The sequence below is a fragment of the Dicentrarchus labrax genome, unplaced genomic scaffold (assembly GCF_905237075.1).
Source record: "Dicentrarchus labrax unplaced genomic scaffold, dlabrax2021, whole genome shotgun sequence".
NCBI lineage: Eukaryota > Metazoa > Chordata > Actinopteri > Moronidae > Dicentrarchus > Dicentrarchus labrax.
The window spans coordinates 6,781,183-6,804,851 of NW_026136707.1; the positions used below are offsets into that span (position 1 = coordinate 6,781,183).

The window sequence follows — 23,669 nt, forward strand, 5'->3', positions numbered from 1 at the left end:
TATTTATTCAATACTACACAAAAAAAAAAAAGCCCTGGCCACAATTACAAGTCAAATCGGTCATGTGTATAAAACAATATATCGTAAAGGATTGAGAACCCCCCCCACTCTTTCCTCCGATGGTAGGATCCGCCATTGTGACGTTTTAAAAAATTCAGCAGGCAGGGTCGGCAGTTGGCTTCAGCACTCAGTGAAGAAGACCCGTTGTTGTGGAGAGGAAGAAAGCCTCAGATAATTCGAGCAACGTTAAACGTACAAAACCACGAGCGTTACACACCGTTATTTTTCTTATTTTTTATTTTTTATTTTTTTTAAAAAAAGCGGGTCGTTTTCCTCCAACTTGTTTTCGCCTTTGTGTTTAGCTTAACATGGCTTGTGGAGCAACGTTAAAGCGGTCGATGGAGTTTGAGGCCCTCCTCAGTCCCCAGTCTCCCAAGCGGAGAAGGTGCAATCCACTACCGGGGACTCCTGGCACTCCGTCCCCGCAAAGATGCAACCTCCGTCCCCCAGTCGACAGCCCAACGCATTCGATGTCTCCTCCGGCCATAGGAGGCGAACACAGGCTCACCCCAGGTATGAAATTAAAGCCAGATTTGACGGTTTTTCTCTCTCCCCTGCGTTTCAGGGTGGGTGTCATGGGGGAGGGGGTTTGGGTGGAGTGGAAGGGATAGCTAGCTAGTTGAGAGAATCAGAATGGGGGTTGGAGGCTAAACGTTTAACTTAGCCTAGCACAAGCTAACGCCAGGAAGGGGAGACGTCGTCGCTAAGCTACCGATACAGATCATTTTTGTTTTATACTAATCGAAATAGATCAGCAGGCGCACAGAAGCAGAACACGGCTGTTTTTAACTATAGGTATTCATCGGTGGCATCTTGCCAGCTCATTGTATTGTTACTTATGCTTGAGTTAGGTTACATAGACCGGTGGTGATTTGCTCATGGAGGTATTGGATTCAAAGTTCTTTGCATAGCGAGCTAATCAATCACTATTTCTAGCTTTGAGAGCATTGAATGTTGCTGTGTGGCTGCCCTTATCAAGACTGTCTGTCTGTACAACCTGCAGCTATAGTATGGTATACCACGGCTGTTACATATGTTAATATGTTTAATTAAACATTAAAAACTGATGGGATTAAACAAAAGATCCTACTTTATTTAACACCTGGGTGATAGTCTTGTCTGTTGGCTCCCCTGAGAAGACAAATGGCATCCCAGCAGCAGGCAACTCATTGCAGGCTGTTAATTAGAAGCTGCCTGGGCAATGTTCCTTGGCTTTAGTGCCACAATTGTCTTGCATTGAGGTGGGGGTTACCATTATGCACCGCAACCATTTCTTTTTCCTCTTCAGGCCTTGAGGGCATTGTGTATTTCCTTTCTGTCTGTACTCTCCCATTGACTTGGAAAGCTCCGTGTTGAGCGTTGGACGGGTGTGGGGCGCCCAAGTAGCCACAAGATAATTACCTAGATGTCTCCACTGCGATCCAGCGAGGCTTATTGTATGTGCCAGTCACTGAGATTGGGCAGCATGATAGCAGAGAGGCCCTAATCCTTACGCTTTTTGAATTCTAATTAAAAAATTGCTGGACGTCCTTGAATTTATTTGATCACTTCATTGCTGTGAAATGTGAGAGGATTACAAGATGGAGAAAGCTGTACTACCTGTGCTAAGCCATGCTGTTAACTCCTAGTTGCCATTATCTGCCCAGCAGTATTGGACTGTATCGGCCTTCCATCTTGCCACTACACATCCAACAGTGGAGAAGAAATCAGAAATGCACTCATGCATTCCTCGTAACCAGTTTTTATTGGCAAGGAACTGCTTGGGAAGATGTGTTTATAATTGGGGAGTGAGCCTTCCTTCATAGCAGAGCTTGGCCAATGATATCGGCCTATCGCAGACATTTTGGTAGTGTCTGCATGTATCCGATATGCGTCAATATGAAAAGTTTTTTCCTGTGTGTGTGTGTGATGTATGTATGTATGTATGTATGTATGTATATATAAATAATGCAATTGGTAATACATTGGTGTCACTGCAAGGTTTATTCAGTAAGTAAAACACATTTAAATACTGTGAAAAGAAGTACAAAGTAAGAAGAAGCAGCTCTCATCAATGTAAAATAGAGTTGGTTGACAATGTGTATGTTAAATTATTTAAAAACAAAAATATTTTTTTTACCGGAAATTTGTTATTACTTTTTGCCATGAAAGAAATAATAATTATATTACAATCTAACACAATATATATACAATAGAAATATATGTGTGTGTGTGTGTGTGTGTTTATATATAGTTGTATATACATATAAGTTAAAAATGGAAATATATATTTTTATTGTAATAGTTATGAAATATATACAATATATGCTAATATATACAACGTAATGTCAGCCACAGTATGTGACTGACAGAAATGAAATGAGTAGTGAGAAGACGACGACGGGAGCAACTGTAACTGGCAGCATGCACTGTTGACGCATGTGCACTACCTATGTTAAAGAATACTTAACTTTAATATTTGATTTGAATACCTATGCATAGTCATTGATGTACAATTCACATGGAAAAGGTGTATTTTAATTCCAGGTCAGAAATCTACTATATTAGCTGTGTGTTGAACCGTCTCCTCCATTAAAGGAGACTTGGATCTCGTTTTTTTTAATGTCATAGATTGTTCTTCTTTTCATAACATAATCAACCAAAGCTGGGGCAAATGATATGTTATTGCTGTATGACCGTAATGCAGCATCTTCCCTTAGTATGTTTCAGTAGGTTCTCTCTCCATGGAAGATTTACCTGCAGAGGAGGTGAATAACCTGTGTTAACTGAAAAATAAAAGCGTATGTATGTATAATGAAGCCCACATACTTCCAATTTGCACAATATACGCCTGCTGCGTCATTTATTAAGACACAGGACGACTCATGGTCCTCGTTGTTCCTGTTTTTTGCACAGTAAGAAAACATGCGCTACATAGCTCATAGTAGCAGAGACCACTAGCACACCCAAAAATGTAGGTGTCGGTGGGGACGTCGTCACAGCTGGCTTCCAGTGAAATTTATTTATTTCTGGTTAACTGTGTAACTCTCATTCTGGTTAACCAAAAGATTTATAATGATTTTAGAAGTGTTTTGTTTCTACGAAGATGCAGACACTTCCTTGCAGTTGCAGATGCCTGGAGGTGAAGACACATTTTCTAGCCTCTGTTATTGCTCACACCATTTTGCAATCTGACTTGCTTACTGTTACAGAGTGGTATTCATAGTGCAGCTATGTTTGTTAGTACACAAAATAAATCATTTAGTATCTGTTTTTTTTCCCCAGGTTGTCTGGTTTGGCATTGCTTATCTAGGCTGAACTTCATGTTGAGAATCCAACAGTCCCCCTTGTGGGTTCTTTCAGAGTCTGTCTGCCTTGCTGAATTACAACACAGCAGCTGCACGGGTGAAGTAATGTAGATTTGTCTGCTGCAGACATGAGGTCCACATACAAGGTATTATACTCACCTTCACCCAGAAAGAGGCCCCTCATGGGACTGGTGCCGCAAGCCTGCCTTTCTGCTGTGGTTTGCCAAGTGAAAGCAGTTTTGTATTTAGCGAAAGGTCAGCTGTCATCCCTCCCACCTGTCTGTACCCACACATGCTTTCCAGCTAGTCAGGTTTGCTTGTGGTGAGCAAGGCTGTGTGTGCAGGCGAGACACAGAGAACTCACACTGTCATGGTATCTTTTGGATAATTATTTCACAATGTGGGAAGGGTCACCCTCCCTGTTCTCCTCAGTCTCATTCTTGTGCTGCCAGTCTGGGCTTGCACTTTGGTAAAATTCCCAGTCAGTACAGATCAGTCTGGTGTTTTCCTGGCACATGACGTTACCTAAAATTCTGCGTTGGCTGACTTTTGTCAAGTTCGCAGCATGGGCAGAAAAGTGTGCAGGTCATAGTTCAGACCTAAAACCAGAGTCGGGCTTCAGGATTGTTGAAGTATCATGGGCCAGACTTTGCATGTTGTGTGTTCAGGAAGCTCTTGGTGAAAGGGCAACAATGGATCCCATACCACTAATTAGAAATGAGCAATACAAAGAAATCTTCCTTCATTGTACACGGAATTTAATTTAGCAATCACTAAGTATGAATCTATCCAACTTTTCCTCTCTTGATACTGACTACAGATCTGTTGCCAGTGTGTTTATTTTCAAATTGAACTCTATATTCTTCAATGTGTGCAGCCCTAGAAATGGTGATATTAGTCCTTAAGAATTCAAGAACTTATCTAGGGAATTGAATACCTGATCAATCGAGGCATTTCATCACATTTATGCAAAATATAGGGGATATAGGAATAGCTACTATAGTACTGTCGCCAAATCTCCACTGGTCAACCAGTCTTGCTTATCTCATATTTGCCCAGCTAGTTAACTTTCTGTGTATTTCAACGTCATGTCTTGGGAAGGACAACGACTATTGGCTGCTGGATCACACAGCAACAGTGTCCCACCAGATTTGATTAAACAAAATCCAACGCACCCGGAAATGATTAATTCTTCACTAACCAGCTACTTTATAGTCATCTAATAGTGTTTAGTTGCCATTTCCCATTTCTGCTATTCTCAGACTAATACTGGTCACTTTACTGCAGAAGGGCAACTTGAACTGACCCATAATACATCACAAGCTACTTCCTGGCAGTTGGGACATTCAAAACCCACCTCCCCCCACAATCCTTTAGTGGTGGAGGGTGAAATGAAATGAGTCAGCTTTGTTTTCTCTCCACCACTATGTCCAATCTAGCCGGCCGATCTCCCTTTCGTATTCACTATTTGGCCTGTGCCTAAGCCTTTTAGCCGAGGCTTTCTCCGCTGTGTTCCCCTGGCTCCCGGAAGTCTCTGTGATTGATTGCTTGGCCTGGTTGTGGCAGGGTCATTGTTGCCAAGCAACGCCCACAGTTGAGCTACTAGTAGTTGGCAGGGCTGGAAGTGACAGACAGCAGGAGAGGATTTTCCCTTGTCCTTTTGTACCTAAGAATAGTAATCGACCACCAACAATGAACGTCCAACATTTTCCACTACCTTCAGAGTTTCGGATTGACTGCATTTAGTTTTAATGAAAAGTGGCGTAACTGCATTCAGAAGATGCACATTCAAACCGCTTTAATCAGAGGTTAATCCATTGTAGTCAGAGACCAAAGTCTACAACTCTAGTTTAAATGACCAGATTACACAGAAGTATAGTAAAAAAGAAAAAAAAAAAGTTAGTTTAGTTTTTAGTTATCTCTGGAGCCAGCATTTTGCTCTCTGTTGCTCATACAGTCTGTTTAAACAACAATCATGTTGAGCTGCCATCTCTAATACAGGGTTTCCCCCAGGAAATTGGTAAGCGGAGGTGGTGAGATCTGTAACCCTGCACCCCACCCTTCAAAGAATAACAAAACGAGATGCAAAATGAAAGTAAAGAGACACACTGCCTCTGTCTCCTGCACACACGGGGAATTCTGTGTCTAATATCCAAAAGTCTTGAAGCAATTGACATAGACCTACTAAGATTAAAATGAGTCCTGCTTTTCTGTATCTAAGTAACTTCAAATTAATAATTTTTTTAGCTCCACTCCTTATGCTCTTATGATTGCATGGTGAGTTTTTTTCTGTCCTAATATAACCTAATTGTAACTAAACTGTTGAGACTAAACTGTCTCCCAACTTGTAAAAACTATTTCTACCTCTTGTTTAGTCTACATAACATCAAAATACAGTGAAAATGACCCATCACAATTTCCCAGAGCTAAAGGTTACATCTTCACATTGTCTGCTTTGCCAGACCTACATTCAAAAACCTAGATATTTCCCAGCTATTTCATGCAAAAAAGGGCAAATACAGACTTTAGACTGGAATCTGTGAGTATTCTGCATTTGTTCTTGATAAATTACTTTGTCGATCACTTTTCTGTCAATCTAATAGTTGTTTTAGTGCTAGTCACAACCTGTTTGTGGGGTAGGAATGATGTTTCTTCTGCAGTGAAAAGGCTTTATTAAGAATGAAAAGCCCAGTGGCAGCTAAACAAACAGAGCCTGTCAGATTAAGGTACTTAATACTTGAGGCCACATATAGCAAGAGGAGGGGTATCCACGAAGGCACCAGTTCAAAAATGCATGACCACATGTAACGTGCTTTCTTGAAATGGCTCTGTAGAGAAGATCCTGGTGTCCTCACCATCTGAACAAGCTTACCGATGAGCAGGCTGAGGTGGCCACATGGCCCCCTGCTTCTTCCCCACCCAAGATAAATGAAGCACGGTTCCCCTGATAGAAGTGCAACACGTGTAGAGACCTGAATGAGTCGAGCAAGATAAAGTCCCTCCTCAACACTTGGTTATCCACTCTGGTTGAGGCCATGGTGTTTTTCTCTTTGTTTTTTTTCTCCTTTTTTGAACTTTAACCTTATAATTGGATATGTGCGTGTGCTCACTGTGTTTAAGCTGTTTTGACACTGGAGAGCAGGGAAGCGTAGGGTTGATCCTAAGGAGGAAACATTTGAAGTGATAAGGCGACAACCACTTTGCAGGACTAGTTTTATGCATGTGTATTTACAGCACCTGTTTTGACTTTTTAGGTCCATACTTGTGATTTTAAATGTTTATTTAAAAATTAAGTTTAAAATGTGGGGTTACAACTAGCAGTTTTTCCATCTATCAAGGACGGTTGATAAGAAGTCAGTGTTGAGCCAACTGTACACTTACAGTGAAATTGGAATTTTAATGTGTTATCACAGGCAATATGACACCAAAACAGGTGATTGTTGTTGTGTTGCACAGAGCCAAATCTTCTGAGAACCTCATTCACTGCCCCCACTATACTGTGACCTGATATTGGTTAACAGTGTTGTGTAATTGTTGCATTTTACATGCGTGTGTTGGTGCCAATTTCTGGTTTGATTTCTGCCCTTATTTACAAAAGAAGAAAGCGTTCTCAGTTACGTCCCCGGATGAACAATGACCTACCAAAAACTGTTAGATTAACAAGATTAGAAAGATTAACAACGTTTTTTGTACACCCTTCATGTAACTGCAGATAATCTTCTTAAGCACATATACTTTTTGGCCTTTCAGGAAAACGGGAATGGGTGATTATCATATGAATTGGCAGGATTTTATCCAGGCAGTACCTATACAATACGTAGCTGGCAACTAGCTGTACTTAACACCTGTCGGTTAGGCCAGAGGCACGGTTAATCAGGTTAAGCATATAGTGAGAGAAGTAATGGCCTATTTTATATAGTATAGTATAGTATAGTATGTCACGGGTCAGTTTACACTGTACATCCACGAAAACCCCAAACATCTGTTCACCCAGTTAACAGGCTCTCAGAAGAATGAGAGGGTTTATTTTGTTACAGCCTAGTAAAAGAAAACTGATTTTATGTTACAGCCTTAACTTCAGCGTGTTTAGACGTCATTAAAACTTTCGAAGAGAAGTGAAAGTGATAGTCACAGGATCAGAAAGTGTGTCTTAAGTCAGCTGTGAGTGTGTTCGGCACAGCTGTAGTGCCAGGCAAATGCTGTTCAAATATGAAATGGCTGGTAGACTAATGTCAGTCTTTCTTTCACACCTCTACTTCCTGTCGATTAATGTATTTTTGGGAACCCATGTCCGGTGGGAAATGGAACAGAGCATAGCTGTGGTTTCTTAAGAACACTGGATGATTACACCATCCTGTAATAGTACCTGTTCATGCTGGAATACATTCAATATTTTATGTATGTAGTACTGAAAGAACACACTTCAAAGACTAATGTAATGATAAACTGGTTGTTTCATTCCTATAATGAATCACTGTTCAAGTCATTGAATATACAGCAATATTCTGGGAGAATAGATTTCCATTATACTTTTGAAAACCTGTAATTTTTTTTTTCTGTAACCAGTTTAAGGTTTTGTAGTATAACAAGCAAAGGTTCTGAACACTGTTGCCAGATAGCTCTTTATTGTCATTGTACTTTTCAGCAGTGTCTTAAAAATGTTGCTTGGATGTCATTAGAATTCAGGTTATTGAAAGAAAGTCGAGGATGCATTTGGGAACGCCCCTCACAGGCCAAACGGTTAAAAAATGTGTCCTGTAGAATGCAACCATCGTCAGAGTTGCATCTTCACATCCCGTCACTGTGTGAGAATCGCCATTTTTGGGTGTTCTCTGTCCTGGATTTCACAGTTTTTGTCCTTGTTTCTGTTTTCTCCCTACAGAGCAGATCTTCCAGAACCTCCGTCAGGAGTACAGCCGGATCCAGAGGCGGCGGCAGCTGGAAGGGGCCTTCAACCAGACCGAGGCCTGTAGCTCCAGTGATGCCCCCAGCCCCAGTTCCTCCCTCAACGCTCCCAGCTCCCCACCAGGTAGGAGAATTGACTGTTTGCCGTGCACACACAATAAACTGTTTATGGCTTTTACTCCAAAGGCCATGTCTTCTGGTCATGCACAGCTCTAATGTGGGTATAACATGATTTCCCCCAATCGAACCACATGTTAAAACATGTTCTATAAGGGCAGCGGTTGATTTGTTTAGGTCTGACTGCCCCTCTCTCTATTCAGTGCATTTAGACGTGTTTAGATCAGTTTGGGTTATTCTGAGAGCCGTAGGACGGTATTGTACTTTTGCTATACAGGTGATCAAATAACATGTCTGCTTTGTTTTGTTCTGGTTAGCAAGTCCTACAACATTGAAGTGACAGCCAACTCAGACATCAAAAACAGAATCACATCTTTTGTAAGCCATGTTTAGGTCTGTGCAGTCACGCCAACATCAGTTACGAATGATAAGGTCATTCATTCTGCAAGGCCTGCCAAAAGACCCTTGGCTGGACCTGCATGACCAACACAAGTCTCAAGAGGCAGGCTACTGCTGCTCATCAAAACAATCACATGGGCAGAGGGATTGTGATTCCAGATGTGAGTGTGTGAAAGATTTGTAGTTGTTTGTGCCAAATCCAACCCACTTCTGTAATGGAGATGCCTTTCTCATCCGAGTTCAGTTGTACCCTCTTGAAATTCCTGAAAATCATTTTCTGATACATGTAATACATGTGTTTCAGAGGGAACTCATAATAAACGGTGTTTAAATGCTTCATCGTATCTAAAGGGATAACGAACCAAACTCGCATGGAGTGCAAAAAGTGGAATCACTTAAAAGTGAAAGAACTTAAAAATAAAGGGATGATAGTCTTTTCTCTGTAAACCAGATAATAAATCCACATTTCATGTGAATTCTTGGTGGTTGACACAGATTCATCGTTAGAGAGCAAGAGTTTCTTTTCCTTTTCAAAATGGCAGTCCATACAGGCATATCTTTATAGTTTTATACTGGAAAAACATCATTGTTTACTTACTGCGCTGGCACCTGAAATGTGCATAGATTGTGGTGGATTTACTGTTTGTTTTAGTTCATCTTTTGTTTTACATGTGTGCATACATTACTGTTCATCATTGGGACCTTTATTGCTTCTGCTCCTCCTTAGAAACATACTTGTGCTGCAGCAATAGTGGTGCAGTTTGATGTGTTAGGCACAATTGGAAGTTAGGGTGCGAGATGTAATCCAAGCCCCAGGCCTTCAGGCTCCAGTGTTTTTCCCCCCTCTCACTCTGCAGGATGGTCTCATAGATCACACTGACTGCACTGTTACTGACCCGGCCTCTCTGTGTCTCTGAGACGGCCATTAAACCTTCATGCCCTGCCATCCTCGTTGGTGATTTACAAACATTTTAGTCTAAATGACTCATAGCGGACCTCGAAGACCACTGGGTAAAGAGACACCTAGCTAAAGCTGGCTCCAGTTGCACCGAGACAGGGACATTGGGGGAGACTCAGAGAAATGGCCCACATTAGTGCTGCATGACCATGTAAGATCACAGAGGTGAGGGACGGCAAAAAAGCAAAGCTGTAAGTTTGCACCTGGACGAGCACCTATTTTTGGAGAGAGGACATTTCTGTCTCTGTGACTTATCACTGCAACCACAGATGTGAGTGACTCAGCCTTTTTTTTTCATAGCTGATCTGATTTTGTGTTGCTCAGGTGCCTCAAGGAAGGATCAGCCCTCGTTTACGCTGAAGCAGGTGAGCTTCCTGTGCGAGCGACTTCTTAAAGACCACGAGGAGAAGATCCGGGAGGAGTACGAACAAATCCTTAACACAAAACTCGCAGGTAATAAACACGACTCTTTGAATATAAATACATCACTAAACCCCAGGGCTTTAATATCAGTGCTCACAATTCATCTGGACAGCAGATTTTTTTTTTTTTTTAACATTTTGGCAGTGAAGTACAGTGAAATTGTCTCTGTGTAATGAGAAACATCCTGTTCTCTCCCTTACGTGTATGTTTTCATACCATAACTGATAACTTCTGCAGTGCTGGCATCCATTCTTCCCTCAGCATTTATATATGCTTCTGGATGCCAAGACTGTAAATGGACAGGAAACAAGTGCCATAAAGATTATACAATTTTTTTTAGAAGATGAGGCAAAAGTGTATTCTCGTCTAGTACTTTTCTTTTTGTTTTCGCCCACAATACCCACTAACCTGGCATTTTTGTTTACAAGAGTCTAAATGATAAAATCGGCTTTAATTTTTTCTTTTTCTGTGATGACTTATTGTGAATGTCAATATAGCCAATCACGCTGTACAGCTGCAGTCATTAAGCTGTATTTATGTTGATTTTGTCAGACGTCCCAGTCGTAAAATACAGGTTTGATCAGCACAGCAGCTTGGGAGTGTTCACTGTGAAACAGAAAACTGTAGATTTAGAGTTTGGCCGTATTTAAACACAGTGTAAAGCCTGATCTTACACTTCAGTGTCAAATTTATGCCTCCCTAGAAATGTAACCTGACGTCGCAGACCACAACACGTGTGTGTGTGCGTGCGTGCGTGCGTGTGTGTGTGTGTGAGACAATGGGAAGCAACTGGTGCAAAACCTAGATAACTTAATGCTGTTTGAGAAGCCCTCTTCAAACACAAACACACGTGTTCACTCAGGCACACATGGGGCGCTGCCTCGCTGCATGACATGCTATTGTCTGTTGACGTATTTCCTCATCCTTCCGTTTCACAGGCAGCATGGGGGGGAAGAAAAAGAAGCAAGGAAAACACAATACAGATTGAGGAGAGATACGAAAGAGTTTCTGTGTCAGTCGAAACTTAACACAGTGGCACAGAAACTCCACCACCAAATGGTGTTTTGGGAGTGTTTTTTTTTTTTTTTTACAGAGCAACACAGACACACCGTTGCACAAGTATAAATGCTCATATTTGGCGTAGGTTACAGTGTTGACGTAGAGCCAAAGTACAACTATAAATCAGCCTTAAGTGATCAGAGAGCAGGAGAACAAAGTTTTAATATGTAAGACCCAGCAGCCTCACCAGATGTTGACTGTAATGCACTGTTTTTGCATTTTGCCAAATGAAAAGAGGACAAAGAACACATTTAGCAGGAATGTCTTTGTGGGCTGAAATATCCCCGAAAAGTCCTGTATCATGGATGCACGTCAATGCCACATGAAAACTGTTTTAAAAAGTAGGTGACACAGTGTGGACGTAGTCTTGGTCCTAATCTACAGCACTCACCCTCACCACCATCTCTTTCTCTCTCTCCAGAACAATATGAATCTTTTGTGAAATTCACACAAGACCAGATCATGCGAAGATACGGAGCCCGGCCTGCTAGTTGTAAGTATCTCAAACCACCATTTTCTTTTAGAAAGACAAACATTCTGTGTCAAAGTGTACATTTCTTGTTTAATCATATATATTTTAAGAGTTAAAAAGGCAGATCCTCTAACAGTGTGAATGAATATGTGTTTCAGATGTCTCCTGAACTCACATCGATGAGATTCCCAGCTTCCTCTCACAAGATGGCTGCTCTTCTACTTCCCCTTTCCACTTGATTTGGATTTTATTTACCAACCCCCCTCCCTCCCCCCTCCAATCTCAAAACTGTTTGGGTGCCATGGTTTATCTTCTTTTTAATCGAAAAGTTGATTTCTTACTTCGAAACTATTGCTGCTGGCCAAAAGTTAGAAGAATCTAAAAGACAAACTATGTATGAAACCCACTCTTCTTTTTTTTTTCTTTTTCTTTTTGCCCTTTTTCTTGTTGATATACACTTTCTGGAAATCCTGACTTAAGCAGATCTGTGTCAAATCTCTTGCCGGCGCTGTAGAAAGCTTATTGGCTCATGTGATCATCCTGTATAACCTTCCAGCAGCTGTATTTAAAGGCTCCTGCTTCTCACATTGTCCCACTTTTCTTGCCCTCCCTCCTCCCCTCCCCTCCCCTCTCCCCCTCACAACTCTTTACCTGAGAATGTGGATTTTTCTCCCTTTTGAAAAAAATAAAAGTTCTGTGATTAAAATCTGTCTGTGATGTTTGTTCTTGCATTTTTAGCAATGTGGGTCGTTTACAAATCTCACTACAAGGTCAGTGTGTAAGTGGTGGCTCTGGAGCCTTTGAATCACATGATCAGCACATTAAGTTTGTCCAGTTGTGATAGGCACAATTTCAGATTACAGATATTTAAATTTTAAGATGGTTAAATAACCCTGATCCCCTAAAGGACTTTGTTGGCTTAAAAGTTGCAATAAATTATTTGGAAAATACTATTTTGATCATGTTTAAATTATTTGAATTCAGGCAAAAACACAAAACCTTGCTTCTCCAGTGTGGAGTATTAACACCATTTCTCCTTGTTTTCAGTCATAATTTTAATATTTTGGGGGTTTTGGAAATTTTGATTAAACATATTTGAAGTAATCCCCTTTTTGTCTTTTGGAAGACTGCAGTGGCACTTTTTTTGTAATTCTTTAACATTTTATAATTCTAAGAAAAGTAAATTAATTAATAGTGAGTATAAATTAGCCTACATATTATGGGCCATGTGAGAGAACTATCTTCTAATTTATTAGTGCAATATGATTTTGATTAAACCATTCTGTGTAATGATAAACGCATGATCTATGATGAATATTGCAAATAAATGCACAGTATTTCATCCTCCTAAACACTTAAAGTCATCCCATTGTTGCTACTTGTGGACTCTGGTGCCTCCTGGTGGTATAAGTGAGGTAACGCAACACCCACATTAAAGTGGGACTTTATCCTCGGTGCACTTTACCGAATTAAACACTGTAGGCTATAATCGTTCTGAATACATGACACCGTGGATCCAAGATGGTCGCTTTAATTGCGGGTTTTTTCCCCGGGCTCTGTTTGTGTATGTGTGTGTGTGAAGCTGAAGCCTTTGATAGGCTCTACTGTCTCGGTGACGTCACTCGTCCCAGGTGTGGCACGGGCTAACAGGTAGGTTGCTCTCGTGCGGCGGGCTGCGGACGTCGTTATTCTCCTGCTCTTCTGTAGAACTGCCACAGTTGTGTGGAAGAAAGGGGGGACGTGAGTGATTTGTTTGGGGCGTAGGAAGGAAGTTTCTCGCAGGAAAAAGCAATGAAAGGGCTATAATTATCTCTAAGTGCTCTCTTTTTTTGTTTTTTTTTTGTTTCTTCCGACTTCGCAGAGACGGTCGGGTTGAAGACGGGACTCCTCCGGGGTTGTCTGGAAATATGGAAGAATGATGCTGAAAGCGTTATTTGTACAGTATTTCATGTTGTAGTCTAGTAAAGTGTGTGAGCTTGTGCACTCTTCTTGCGCGGACACTGAACTGTTTGAATTAGTCGGGTCAATATTTATGCTTTCGGGACCGCTGGGAGCCATCTGCACTCTTCCTGTTGAAGGTTTAGGTGAGTAGGCCAAAGGCTGAATTCATTAAACTCTGAAACAGATATTAGGTAACTTTACAATGGAGAGGAGACCAAGCTAGAGTTTATTTGAATATTCTAGGGGTCAGTGAAAATCAGGGTATTTGTCATCAGCAACGCCCAGTAAACAGGAAACCCTAATTAACAGGCGACTGTATCTCAGTGCAACTTCAGACTGTAAGAGGCTCCTTCATTGTACTGTAACTGTGTTCTCTGTCAGGTTATATCCAGTGAGGGAAACATTAAAACAGTCAGATCTCAGCTAAAGTCTTAAAAGTGGAAGTAATACTATTCATGTATAATGTAGTTTTGTATAAAACTTCTACTTTTTGTGCATTTTTTGTTGGCAAGAGCTCACTAAAAGAGGGTATTTAGACTTAAACACTTCTATTTAAGAGTGCAAATTCAATGTTAGGAGTCATTCCTTGTCAGCTAGTTGGTTTTAAATCAGTACATTTTTAGATATATAGGTGATATTAAGTATAATTTCCAAGGGTAAAGTTAAATCACTAGAGCACTGTAGTACTGCAGGCTCTGACAATTGTAAACAATTATGCACGTTTCTAAAAATACAGGTGGATGTGTGGCTGTATTTGAACAATTGTTGGATCAACAGAAAACCCGCAACTATTTTTTATAACTGAATGAATAATAATGTTTACACTTTAGCTGTTTGCTGTGAGAATTTGATGAGCTTCTTTGTCATACATGATAGTAAACGGAATATCTTTGAGTTTTAGACTGTTGGTCGGACAAAACTAGACATTTAGGTGAACCTTTGGGTATTATAACTGACATTTATCACTATTTTCTGATATTTTATAGACTTAAGGATGAATTGATAATGAAAATAATTGTTAGTTTTCATCCTAGTTGCCAGTTCTGTCTCTTTGTAGGGCAGACATTCTTGTTCTGTTCAACTGTGTTGTATCACACTGAGAGGGAAGTTTATAATATTGATAGTAATGGGTTGACAAAATATTGGAAATACCTCTCTCTATGATGCAACTGTTAATGGATAAAATAACCAAACAGGGATGAAAATCAAAGTATTTTATTACATTAATGCAAAAATCCTATTAAAATCCAATATTTCCACAACATGCAACAATGTCCACAATGACCAAATACACCAGAGCTATTACTATTACTATTATTAATATGTAATCTGCTGTGTAGGACCGAAGCAGTGATGGATGACATCGACCTCGAGCAGCAGGAGCCGTTTCCTGTGGACCGAGATGGGAGGCGGTTCAGGGGCGAAGAGGACCAGCCTGATGGTGACAGGAAGATGGGATGTTGTGAGAAGTTCCAGCAGTCTGTCTCCACATGGATGCTTCCAGAGCACGACCGCAGCAAGTACCTTGAACGGGCCAACTGCTGCCCACCTCCCATCTTCATCATCCTCATCAGTATGGCAGAGGTAGCTCTGCCCTGAATGTACACAGCACACACATGTTGTATGAGCACACAATGATCAGTATTGGATCTAATTAATACACGCAGCCTACATTTAGCTAATATCCTGCCGCATTGTTAATTACTTTATAGATTAGCTGTATTTAGTAGAGCAGATATTAAAGTTATACCATGGCTTAAAGGGAAATAATGGTCTAATTTGTCTGTTTATAGCTTCCGTATTTGAAAATGAGTGCACGCTTTTAAACTGTGAAGCTCTTGTGCAGCCGTGAGCGTTAGTTTCTGTTTTTCTGTCTCTTTTGGCATCTGCACCGCCTCCTCTGAATGTCCTGATTCATTAAGTGCAGTCCTCGCTAGCAGGCAGTAGGCACAGTTTCAATGAAAGCAGTAGTTTTCATGAGCAGTAGCTTTTGGTTAGAGCGGGGTACAGTTGATCCTTACAGCTGGGATTCAGAGATGCATTTCCTGAATGTGTAAACAGAAAGCCACCGGGTCTTTGACTTTTAGATTCAGGTGAATACATCTGGAGGAATGTCTGGAGAAACTGGGCAATTTGTTGAAAAAGCAAGTAGGGGGATCCCCTAAAACCATGGCTATGTTATTTATTACGCCCTTTATTATGACTTTAACTTAATGCCACCAGGAATGTGCGATTGCCTGTATGTTAAACAAACTGTAGGAAGCTTGGTTTCAGTCCAGAATACACAGATACTTGTTGGCAGATGGTCAGTTTCTGTTGATAACTGCATTTTTAATGTGCCTTCTTTGTGTTGGACATGGTTGGCCAGTTACAGATTGTTCGCTGCCATTAGACCTTTGTATTTTTGTAAGCGTTATTACAGGAGAATGGATTTTCTTGAGATACTACTACCTTATGAGGCACATACTGAGCAAATATCATAATTCATGTACAACATCTTCCTTATTTACTATTAATACACAGTAATTAGGGGGTCATTGAGGGAAAACTCTTAGTTAATGGCCTAGTAGTATATATAGAATATGGTCATGCAGAATAAGGCATTAATAAGTGCTTTATAATGAAATAAAGCACCAGTATGCCACTACTATGCACGCTAATAAGCAACTAGTTGATGGAGATTATGTGTGCCTTTAATATTAAGTATTACCGTTATTTATGTATTTGTCTACAACAGTAAATCATCCCTATGGTATATAAACAGAGAATAAATAACGTTATTGTAAAGTCACAAAGGACCTTATAGCTGCTTACAACTAGATTACATTGTGTTAGAAACCATGTATTAAATGCTTATAAATGTCAAATATATTATATTATATATATTATATTTTTAGATACATTTAGGCTTAAAACATTGTAAAAATTTTAAATCTGTACATAATTGCTGTCAGTTTGCCAGTTGACCCCATGTTGCTGTCAGACCCAGTTGAAGGCTGCTGCTTTACTCTCTTATCACTGAGTGTTTTGCACACTGCCTATTCATACTCTGGGTTGAACAGCTCACTCTTTGTAGCTCACAGATGTCCAACGTCACTGCATTTGAATGTCTGTCAATACTTTGTTATTGGCGAGAGGAGACACTTTATTTACCCAGAGAAGATCGACTGAGCCGTAGTGTTCTTACTCAGCGTGGCCTTGCTTTATATTCCCACAGATACAGGCATTCAGACATCTGAGCTGCAACGCACGATCACACTGGGGGATTTTCTGGGGTTGGTTAAGCATACTTCCACATCTGTATTTCTAAATCATTCGTCCATTCTTTATTTTCTCAGCTGTTCCTTGTTTAGTTTAGAATTTCCCCACTGTGGGACAAATAAAGGAATATCTATCTATCTACCCCCATCCCTGCGGCTCCTAACTTAAAGGCAGGCAGTTTTGTGGATGGAAATTATTTGACATTTTTAAACCTCTTAACTAACTTTTATGTGTAATTTCTCTTCATCAGTTGGCAGTGTTTATCTACTACGCTGTGTGGAAGCCTCAGAAGCAGTGGGTGACCCTGGATGAAGGCATCTGGAACAGTCCTCTCACATACAAGCCTGAGCGCAGGCAGGAAGCATGGCGCTTTATCTCCTACATGTTTGTCCATGCCGGGTAAGCATTGACAGAGCTTTTTGAGATGCCTTAATTGCATGATGGAAGCTTGAGTCAGTGGACCAATTCCTACAGAAGCTCATAATCTTCTGTGTTTTTTTTGAGGCTGTCAGAGTTGTTGATTCAGTTCTGTGGTTATTTTCGAGGCTGCACTGGTTTGCTTATTACAGCATTCCTTTGTTTGGCATATGTCGTCATGATTTTGAAACTTCCCCCTTTGCCGTGTTACTGTTTTTTTAACGGATGCACCGCAGTCACAGTTACAAAGGTGAGTCATATGAAGCTGGGTACTCTTTGCTTGGGAAGAGTTGCTTGAATAGCTGGCACATCTGTCAAAACACTGCAAAGTCACATGGTGTGGCAAGCAAACTGTCCCAAAAATCATGACTACGCAGAAGCACATAGGAAAACTAGATTAGTAAAGAGGAACAGTGGTCACAGTCACTCGCCAACACTAACTGAAAGACACCCAACAGGATATTTGCTTAAAGGATAAGGCTGGTGATTCTGTATTTTCCTTACTGTCTGTCAATAAATCCCATAAAAAGACCAAAAACTAACAATTAATTGATTGTTCTGAGCAGCCAGATATCCAAAAACTATTAAAAACACAAATTAGCTGCACCTTGTTCCTTTATTACAATGAACACGTTCACTGTAGTTTATCTTGAGTCAGTGCCATAAACACCGTCCTGCTGCCAGGACTCACTAGTGCACCATGTGTTTTAATTCGTAGCTGAAAATAGTCCTTAACAACAACAACAACAAACATTATTATTAACAAAAATATCTATTTGGGGCTACATGCCACAGAAAGGGTAGGTAAGTGTTGATTTATTGGTAGTTGTCGTCTTATCATGGCATTTGTTTATAATACATATGATAGAAAAACACAGGTCTTACCCTTTAAAAGTCCCTGCATTGTTTTCATATTACCCATCAAATTGATTCAACACCTGGTATTTACTGCAGGGTTAAAGGTGTTTCTGTTATTTTGCTCATTCCCCACCTCTGCCTTCCTAGTGTGCAGCACATTGTGGGCAACCTGGTGGTGCAGCTACTGCTGGGCATCCCGCTGGAGCTGGTCCACAAAGGATTCGAGGTGGGAATGGTTTACATGGCAGGCGTCCTGGCAGGTGAGCATCCCCAGAAACAGTTAATGTGGCACAGTTACAGGCTCTGTCATTACAAAAGCACCTGTCAAAACTCTACATGCATCTAACGTTAACTCGTCTGGGCTGCCACTAATAGCAAAACTGATCATTTCTGTTTCCCCTCAGGCTCTTTGTGCAGCTCCATCTTTGATCCTCTCAGTGCCTTGGTGGGAGCTTCTGGGGGTGTTTATGCCCTAATAGGAGGCTATTTTATGAACGCAGTGGTGGTAAGTTTACATACATTTTAAAGGTAAACAGTACACCTCAAAATCAAAAGCCGTAGTGCTATTTATCCATCTTGTTTTGGTGTCAGTTTTGGAGATATCAGCCACACAGATGTCTGCCGTCTCTCCAATATAATGGAACCAGAAGGCACTCGGCTTGTGGTGTTCAAAGCGCCAAAAAAAAAAAAAAAAAAAGATTTGAAACTCAGCAATAATTACTCTTATATAAACTCCACAGACCTTATTGTGAGAAGTTTCATGTAGGAACTATTTTCTTTCTACCGAACAACACCGACCAACCGTAGCTGCTGAACATTAGCTGTCTTAGTGGTGCTAGGTGAGCTACTTAACCTTGCTGTTCAGGTGGATGTCATTAATGTTTACAACCTGCGCTGTCACGAGCGTGAGCCTCTTGTCCATGATACCTAGAAAGAAAAACGCTTTTTTGGCAGTTTCAGCACCACAAGGAGAGTACCATTTCATTATTTTCTTGCACTTGTACTTTAAAGTATTAGTTGATTGTTCTTTACAGTTGCTGTTTCAATTCACAGAATTTCCGAGAGATGATTCCTCTCCTTGGAGTGTTTCGTATCCTCGCCATAGTGATATTTGGTATGTGTGTGTTTTTTGAACCTATTTTGTTATTTTTCTGTCTGCTAATACTTTTAAAATATTAACATTTAACACTAATTTCTTTCTCCAGTTGGCACAGATTTTGGATTTGCCTTCTACAGAAGATTTGTCATCAACGAGGCTGGTTTGAACGTATGATTTTCCTTCCCCCTGTACAGTAGATGACTTAAAATAACAAACAAAGCTAGTCTTGCTAAACCTTTTCAGATAAATAAAGGGACTAAGGAGGGATCCTGCTAATCCAGCTAACCTTCCCCCAAGCGGACAGTGTTTGGTGATGGATTTAATTTGCTTGTGACTACAGACAAGATCAGCAGCTCTTGCTGGGACTTGATTATTCATGCGCATACATACCTGCATGTAAGGGCACATACTTATGGACAAAGAAAACCAATACACTTTCCATACAACCCGCTTCTTTTTTTGAATCAGTAATCCACATTGAGCTATATCTTTTTTTTGAGCTACGGCCCTTGTACTTTGACTCAGTAGTTTCAATTTCAAGTAAAAATAAAACTGAAAGCGTACATTATCTTCCTCCGTTCACCAAAGCTTGTTTGTCTTTCCAACTGATTACTACACACTCTAAAAAACCTCCTTATCCCCTCCCCCGCCATGTTATCCCCCTTCTTTTGGCTGTTAAACTGGACCTGCAAGTTTTTTGGCTGTTGTTCAAAGCATTTCAGTGAGGTCGGATGACAGTAGTTGAGGGTCTGTGCTCAGTTTTACATGTGTAATTAGGCCTACAGGCTAAGCCCCAAACCTGACTTCACCTTCTCTCCTCTAAAGGTGTCCTTTGTGGCTCATTTTGGAGGAATTGCGGCCGGGATGACCGTCGGTTACGTCTTCTTCAGCGCTTACAACAAGAAGCTACTCAAAGACCCACGTTTCTGGTTGTGTATAGTGGCCTATATAGTGTTTGTGCTGTTTGCTGTGCTCTTCAACATCTTCCTCACCCCAGTATCATAGGGAATAAAGCTGCACTCACCAACCTTTTTAAAAGTCAACACCAGAAGCCTTAATGTCACTCAGGAAGCTGTACTTTTACTGATGTGTTTCAGAGCAAATTTTTAGTTTTGGGAACATTGTGAATGTAGGTTTTTATTTTACTTCTTCTATTTAGGGCTGAATTTGTGAGTTGAAGTGGAAGCGCGCCTCCTGCTGTTTATGTGTAGCATTGCAAAAGGCACATTTTCACTTTTAGACAATGTTGAGGAAAACCATTAATAATTTACTGAACTGAATCAAACTAATTTTCTTTACACTGACTGTAACTTATATGTCTCTTATCCCAGATATGATTCTGTGTTTGACTGTTTTGTTTTATAAGGTTTTTATATCTTTTTGTACTTTTCATGAGTATCAGGAAATCAATGAAGACACTGGTCCTATTTTATGTCATTGTCAACAGAAAATAATGCGCTGACTGTTTGATTGAATATTTTTATGCTATTATGGACTCAAAGGGACTTTCAGTATTCATGAAATGTGCCTTAAAATGGCGGCGAAATCCCTTACAGAGTTTTCTCTTCTCAGGAAAAAAAGGGATGAATGTCCAAAATGTTGGTGTTTTCCCTTCCTTGTGTAAGCAACAGAGCTGGTTTACCATCAGGCCTTGGCTTAATGCCCCATTATTGTTTCAGTCACATCCTGTTGATAGGACGTGACTGATTACATGTTGTAAAACTGTTGATTCAATCTACTTATTGTTTTATTAATCTTGGAAAAACAAAACTTTGCAAACATCCATCTTTTGGAAACACAGTCTACTTTAATTTGTTAGTAAAAATAAATAGTGGTTGATATCATACAATACCCCTACTGAATACTGAAGGGAAAGTTTGAATGTTAGATGTAGGTTATGGTTTAGTAACAGTACATTTTCTATTCAATAAGTCTATAAATGAAACCTCTGTAATATCACTGTTTGTTTGGCTGTAATTCATAAACAGATCTTATTGTAGAAAATAATATAATAATACTTAATTTATCTAAGATTAGAGGTAAGCTATGACCAAAGACCAAACAGAGACTGTATATACTTGTTTTTATTGCATTTTCACAGATCAGTGTTTAAAGTATTTTAAATAAAATTTGATGTTTTTTTTTTTATGAAATTCATGTTTTTTGTTTAAATCTGAACTTCTGCAGAAGCAGGATGAGAGTAATGATTTTGTCTGGTGAATATATACAGAGTTAAGAGTACATTTCCAATGGTTGTCCAATTCATTTTCAATAACAGATAAAACTGTGTGCAGCAGTCCGCTGTTTGATGGGGACTCCATGAAAGCGACTGTTCCTTTTGTTATTTTACAGTATGGAAAGTTCCATGGTTTCTAAACTTGGCTCATCAATATAACTGAGGGCATCAATATTCAATTATCATGAGCTTGTTTGCCTTGACTGTAAAACATTGGGAAATGGTATGTTGCCTTATGTAGTACAGCCGTCAAAACATCTGATGTTATTAGACGGTACTGCTGAAACCTCAACATCTGCAAGGTTTCACTTTTTGTGTATTGAATTAAACATCTGCTGCTATTGCTGTAGTGTTTATTTATATAATGTATTATTCATATGATCATATTAAAGAGTTAATGGGGAACATGCTGTAAAATACTGACAATAACACTGTAGGTTTCTTCATTTGGTTTAGTTATGTCCAAAGGTCCTAAAAAAAAACAAACAGATACAGCACCAGCTTGGGGTCTTGCACTTCATTAAAAGTTGCAGTTCATAAAGCAAAATGAACAATTGTACAAAATATAATTGTATTCTTTTAGACCAGCAATACTGGATTTGTGCCAACGTGACATAAAAATAATTTGATATGGTTTTGCCACAAAATAAATTCAATAATCTAATTTCAAATTCTTATCAGCATTTATTTTTTATTTCCTTCATTGAAAAATATTGAATCTATGACTATACAAATATGTTTCCCATCTTATCTGAGTTATGCTCCTTAGATTTAGATTTTTCTCTCTTTTATTTTGTATGTATGCATTTATTCTATCCTTACTTCTTTTTCTTAATCAGTTGTGTTCAAGTGTTCTATTCTAAAAAATCTTTATTTTATATGGATGAAAATGAGTACTGACACAATTATATACTGTATGCAAAACTAGTTGTGGTGTCACAAAATCACGCTTGTGGGTACATGTGTTAAACTCAGATTCCAGGTAAGAAACTTTCCCTTCAGCCTTTTAATACCAACCTCTACACAGTGAAGGTCAAACATCCAAGTCAAGTAACGAAAAGCAAAACACTGAGTGGAATATATTTGTCCAGAATCTTTTATGACTGCCTAAAATTGTAATAATTAATTGCCATTAACAGTCCAACTCACATGCTGTGTTGAAATAAAAGATTTCAGGCACAAAGTTCTACCAAAATTTTATTATTTTTGAAACAATGAATTGTGTTGATAGGCAATAAGCCAGAGGACGTCCCAGGGCGGAAGTACAAATGAAAATTGATTACAGTGATTGGATGGGGAAAAAAGGGGGAAACAGCACTGTGATTTTCCCAATATGTTGCCCCAGTGTGACCCTCCATACCCCTAATGTGTTTGTACTAGACTGGTTTCAATCAATCCTTCTCTGCTGTGCAGAATGACAGATTTCAGGTCAGAGTGGAAAAGTTCAGTTTAGGATTAAATTGACAGACGGGTGGAAATAATCTTGCACTGAGCTGGTGGGTTGAATCTTTGGGGAGCAGTTTGCTTTTCTCTACTAATAAAAAATATTCAGATTCTTGACGATAGTTTATCTTGTTCTGTAAAGCTAAAGAACAATATAACAATTACTAAACATTTCATATCATGGGTGTGAAGTTGTAATATGACTGGCCTCAGATAAAAGTTAGAAGTGTATTTATAACACAGAGGCATTTAAAGGTTTTTTAAAATTGGACTGTGAAGTTGGCAAGCACACTAATCCACTGTGATAGATTTCTTGTAAAGGGGATAAAATAATGTGTAAAGTACATGAGAACTTAATTACACCCAGAGAGGAGCAGCAGAGTATGAAATCGGACATGACGACTCATTGACTGCTTCACTATAGGAGCCAACTATTGATCCTATAAGGCCTGTGTGGATAACTGACTGGTATCGATAATGTGGGGATTCCAACCACAGTGACTGTTTCCCTCACTGTACATATGGAGCAAATAGACTCCAACAATTGTGTGCTAACAAATACTAAGCTTGTAGTCTGGACTTGGCAAAGCCTATATTTGGAAACAGCTTGGCTATTTACACCCGCACCTAATGCACACACCCAAATGAATCATAAGGGAAAAAAAATAAAATAAACGTTCAGCGAGTTATCATCTCTGCTGTTGAATGCAAGCCGCATTTCCATTTTGGAAAGG

The 23,669-nt window shown here is 39.7% G+C and overlaps 2 protein-coding genes across 3 annotated transcripts; both read left to right on the forward strand.

The window, feature by feature from the left end:
* The first annotated feature begins 165 nt into the window (after positions 1-165).
* On the forward strand, positions 166-12,386 carry akirin1 (akirin 1). Of its 2 annotated transcripts, XM_051407833.1 has the most exons (6): positions 166-573; positions 8,230-8,376; positions 8,753-8,929; positions 10,051-10,179; positions 11,630-11,701; positions 11,839-12,386. In XM_051407833.1, exons 1-6 carry the CDS (start codon positions 369-371, stop codon positions 11,847-11,849), a joined length of 741 nt encoding a protein of 246 aa, XP_051263793.1. In that variant the 5' UTR covers positions 166-368; the 3' UTR covers positions 11,850-12,386. The 2 variants fall into 2 exon arrangements, with proteins under 2 accessions (XP_051263793.1, XP_051263794.1); XM_051407834.1 differs by lacking the exon at positions 8,753-8,929.
* Positions 12,387-13,301: 915 nt separating this feature from the next.
* rhbdl2 (rhomboid, veinlet-like 2 (Drosophila)) lies at positions 13,302-22,163 on the forward strand. Its single transcript, XM_051405903.1, has 8 exons — positions 13,302-13,764; positions 14,962-15,205; positions 17,133-17,281; positions 18,305-18,417; positions 18,562-18,662; positions 19,211-19,271; positions 19,363-19,424; positions 20,082-22,163. The coding sequence occupies exons 2-8, from the start codon at positions 14,975-14,977 to the stop codon at positions 20,259-20,261; spliced, it is 897 nt and encodes a 298-aa protein (XP_051261863.1). The 5' UTR covers positions 13,302-13,764; positions 14,962-14,974; the 3' UTR covers positions 20,262-22,163.
* The last annotated feature ends 1,506 nt before the right edge of the window (positions 22,164-23,669 follow it).

Bases quoted from the DNA above. Each gene is read 5' to 3' on its own strand.
- akirin1 (XM_051407833.1), top strand. From the start codon at position 369: ATGGCTTGTGGAGCAACGTTAAAGCGGTCGATGGAGTTTGAGGCCCTC. The intron at 8,377-8,752 runs GTAGGAGAATTG...ATCTTTTGTAAG, and splicing joins CGCTCCCAGCTCCCCACCAG to CCATGTTTAGGTCTGTGCAG. The intron at 10,180-11,629 runs GTAATAAACACG...CTCTCTCTCCAG, and splicing joins CCTTAACACAAAACTCGCAG to AACAATATGAATCTTTTGTG.
- rhbdl2 (XM_051405903.1), top strand. From the start codon at position 14,975: ATGGATGACATCGACCTCGAGCAGCAGGAGCCGTTTCCTGTGGACCGA. The intron at 15,206-17,132 runs GTAGCTCTGCCC...TCTCTTCATCAG, and splicing joins TCCTCATCAGTATGGCAGAG to TTGGCAGTGTTTATCTACTA. The intron at 19,425-20,081 runs GTATGATTTTCC...TCTCCTCTAAAG, and splicing joins TCAACGAGGCTGGTTTGAAC to GTGTCCTTTGTGGCTCATTT.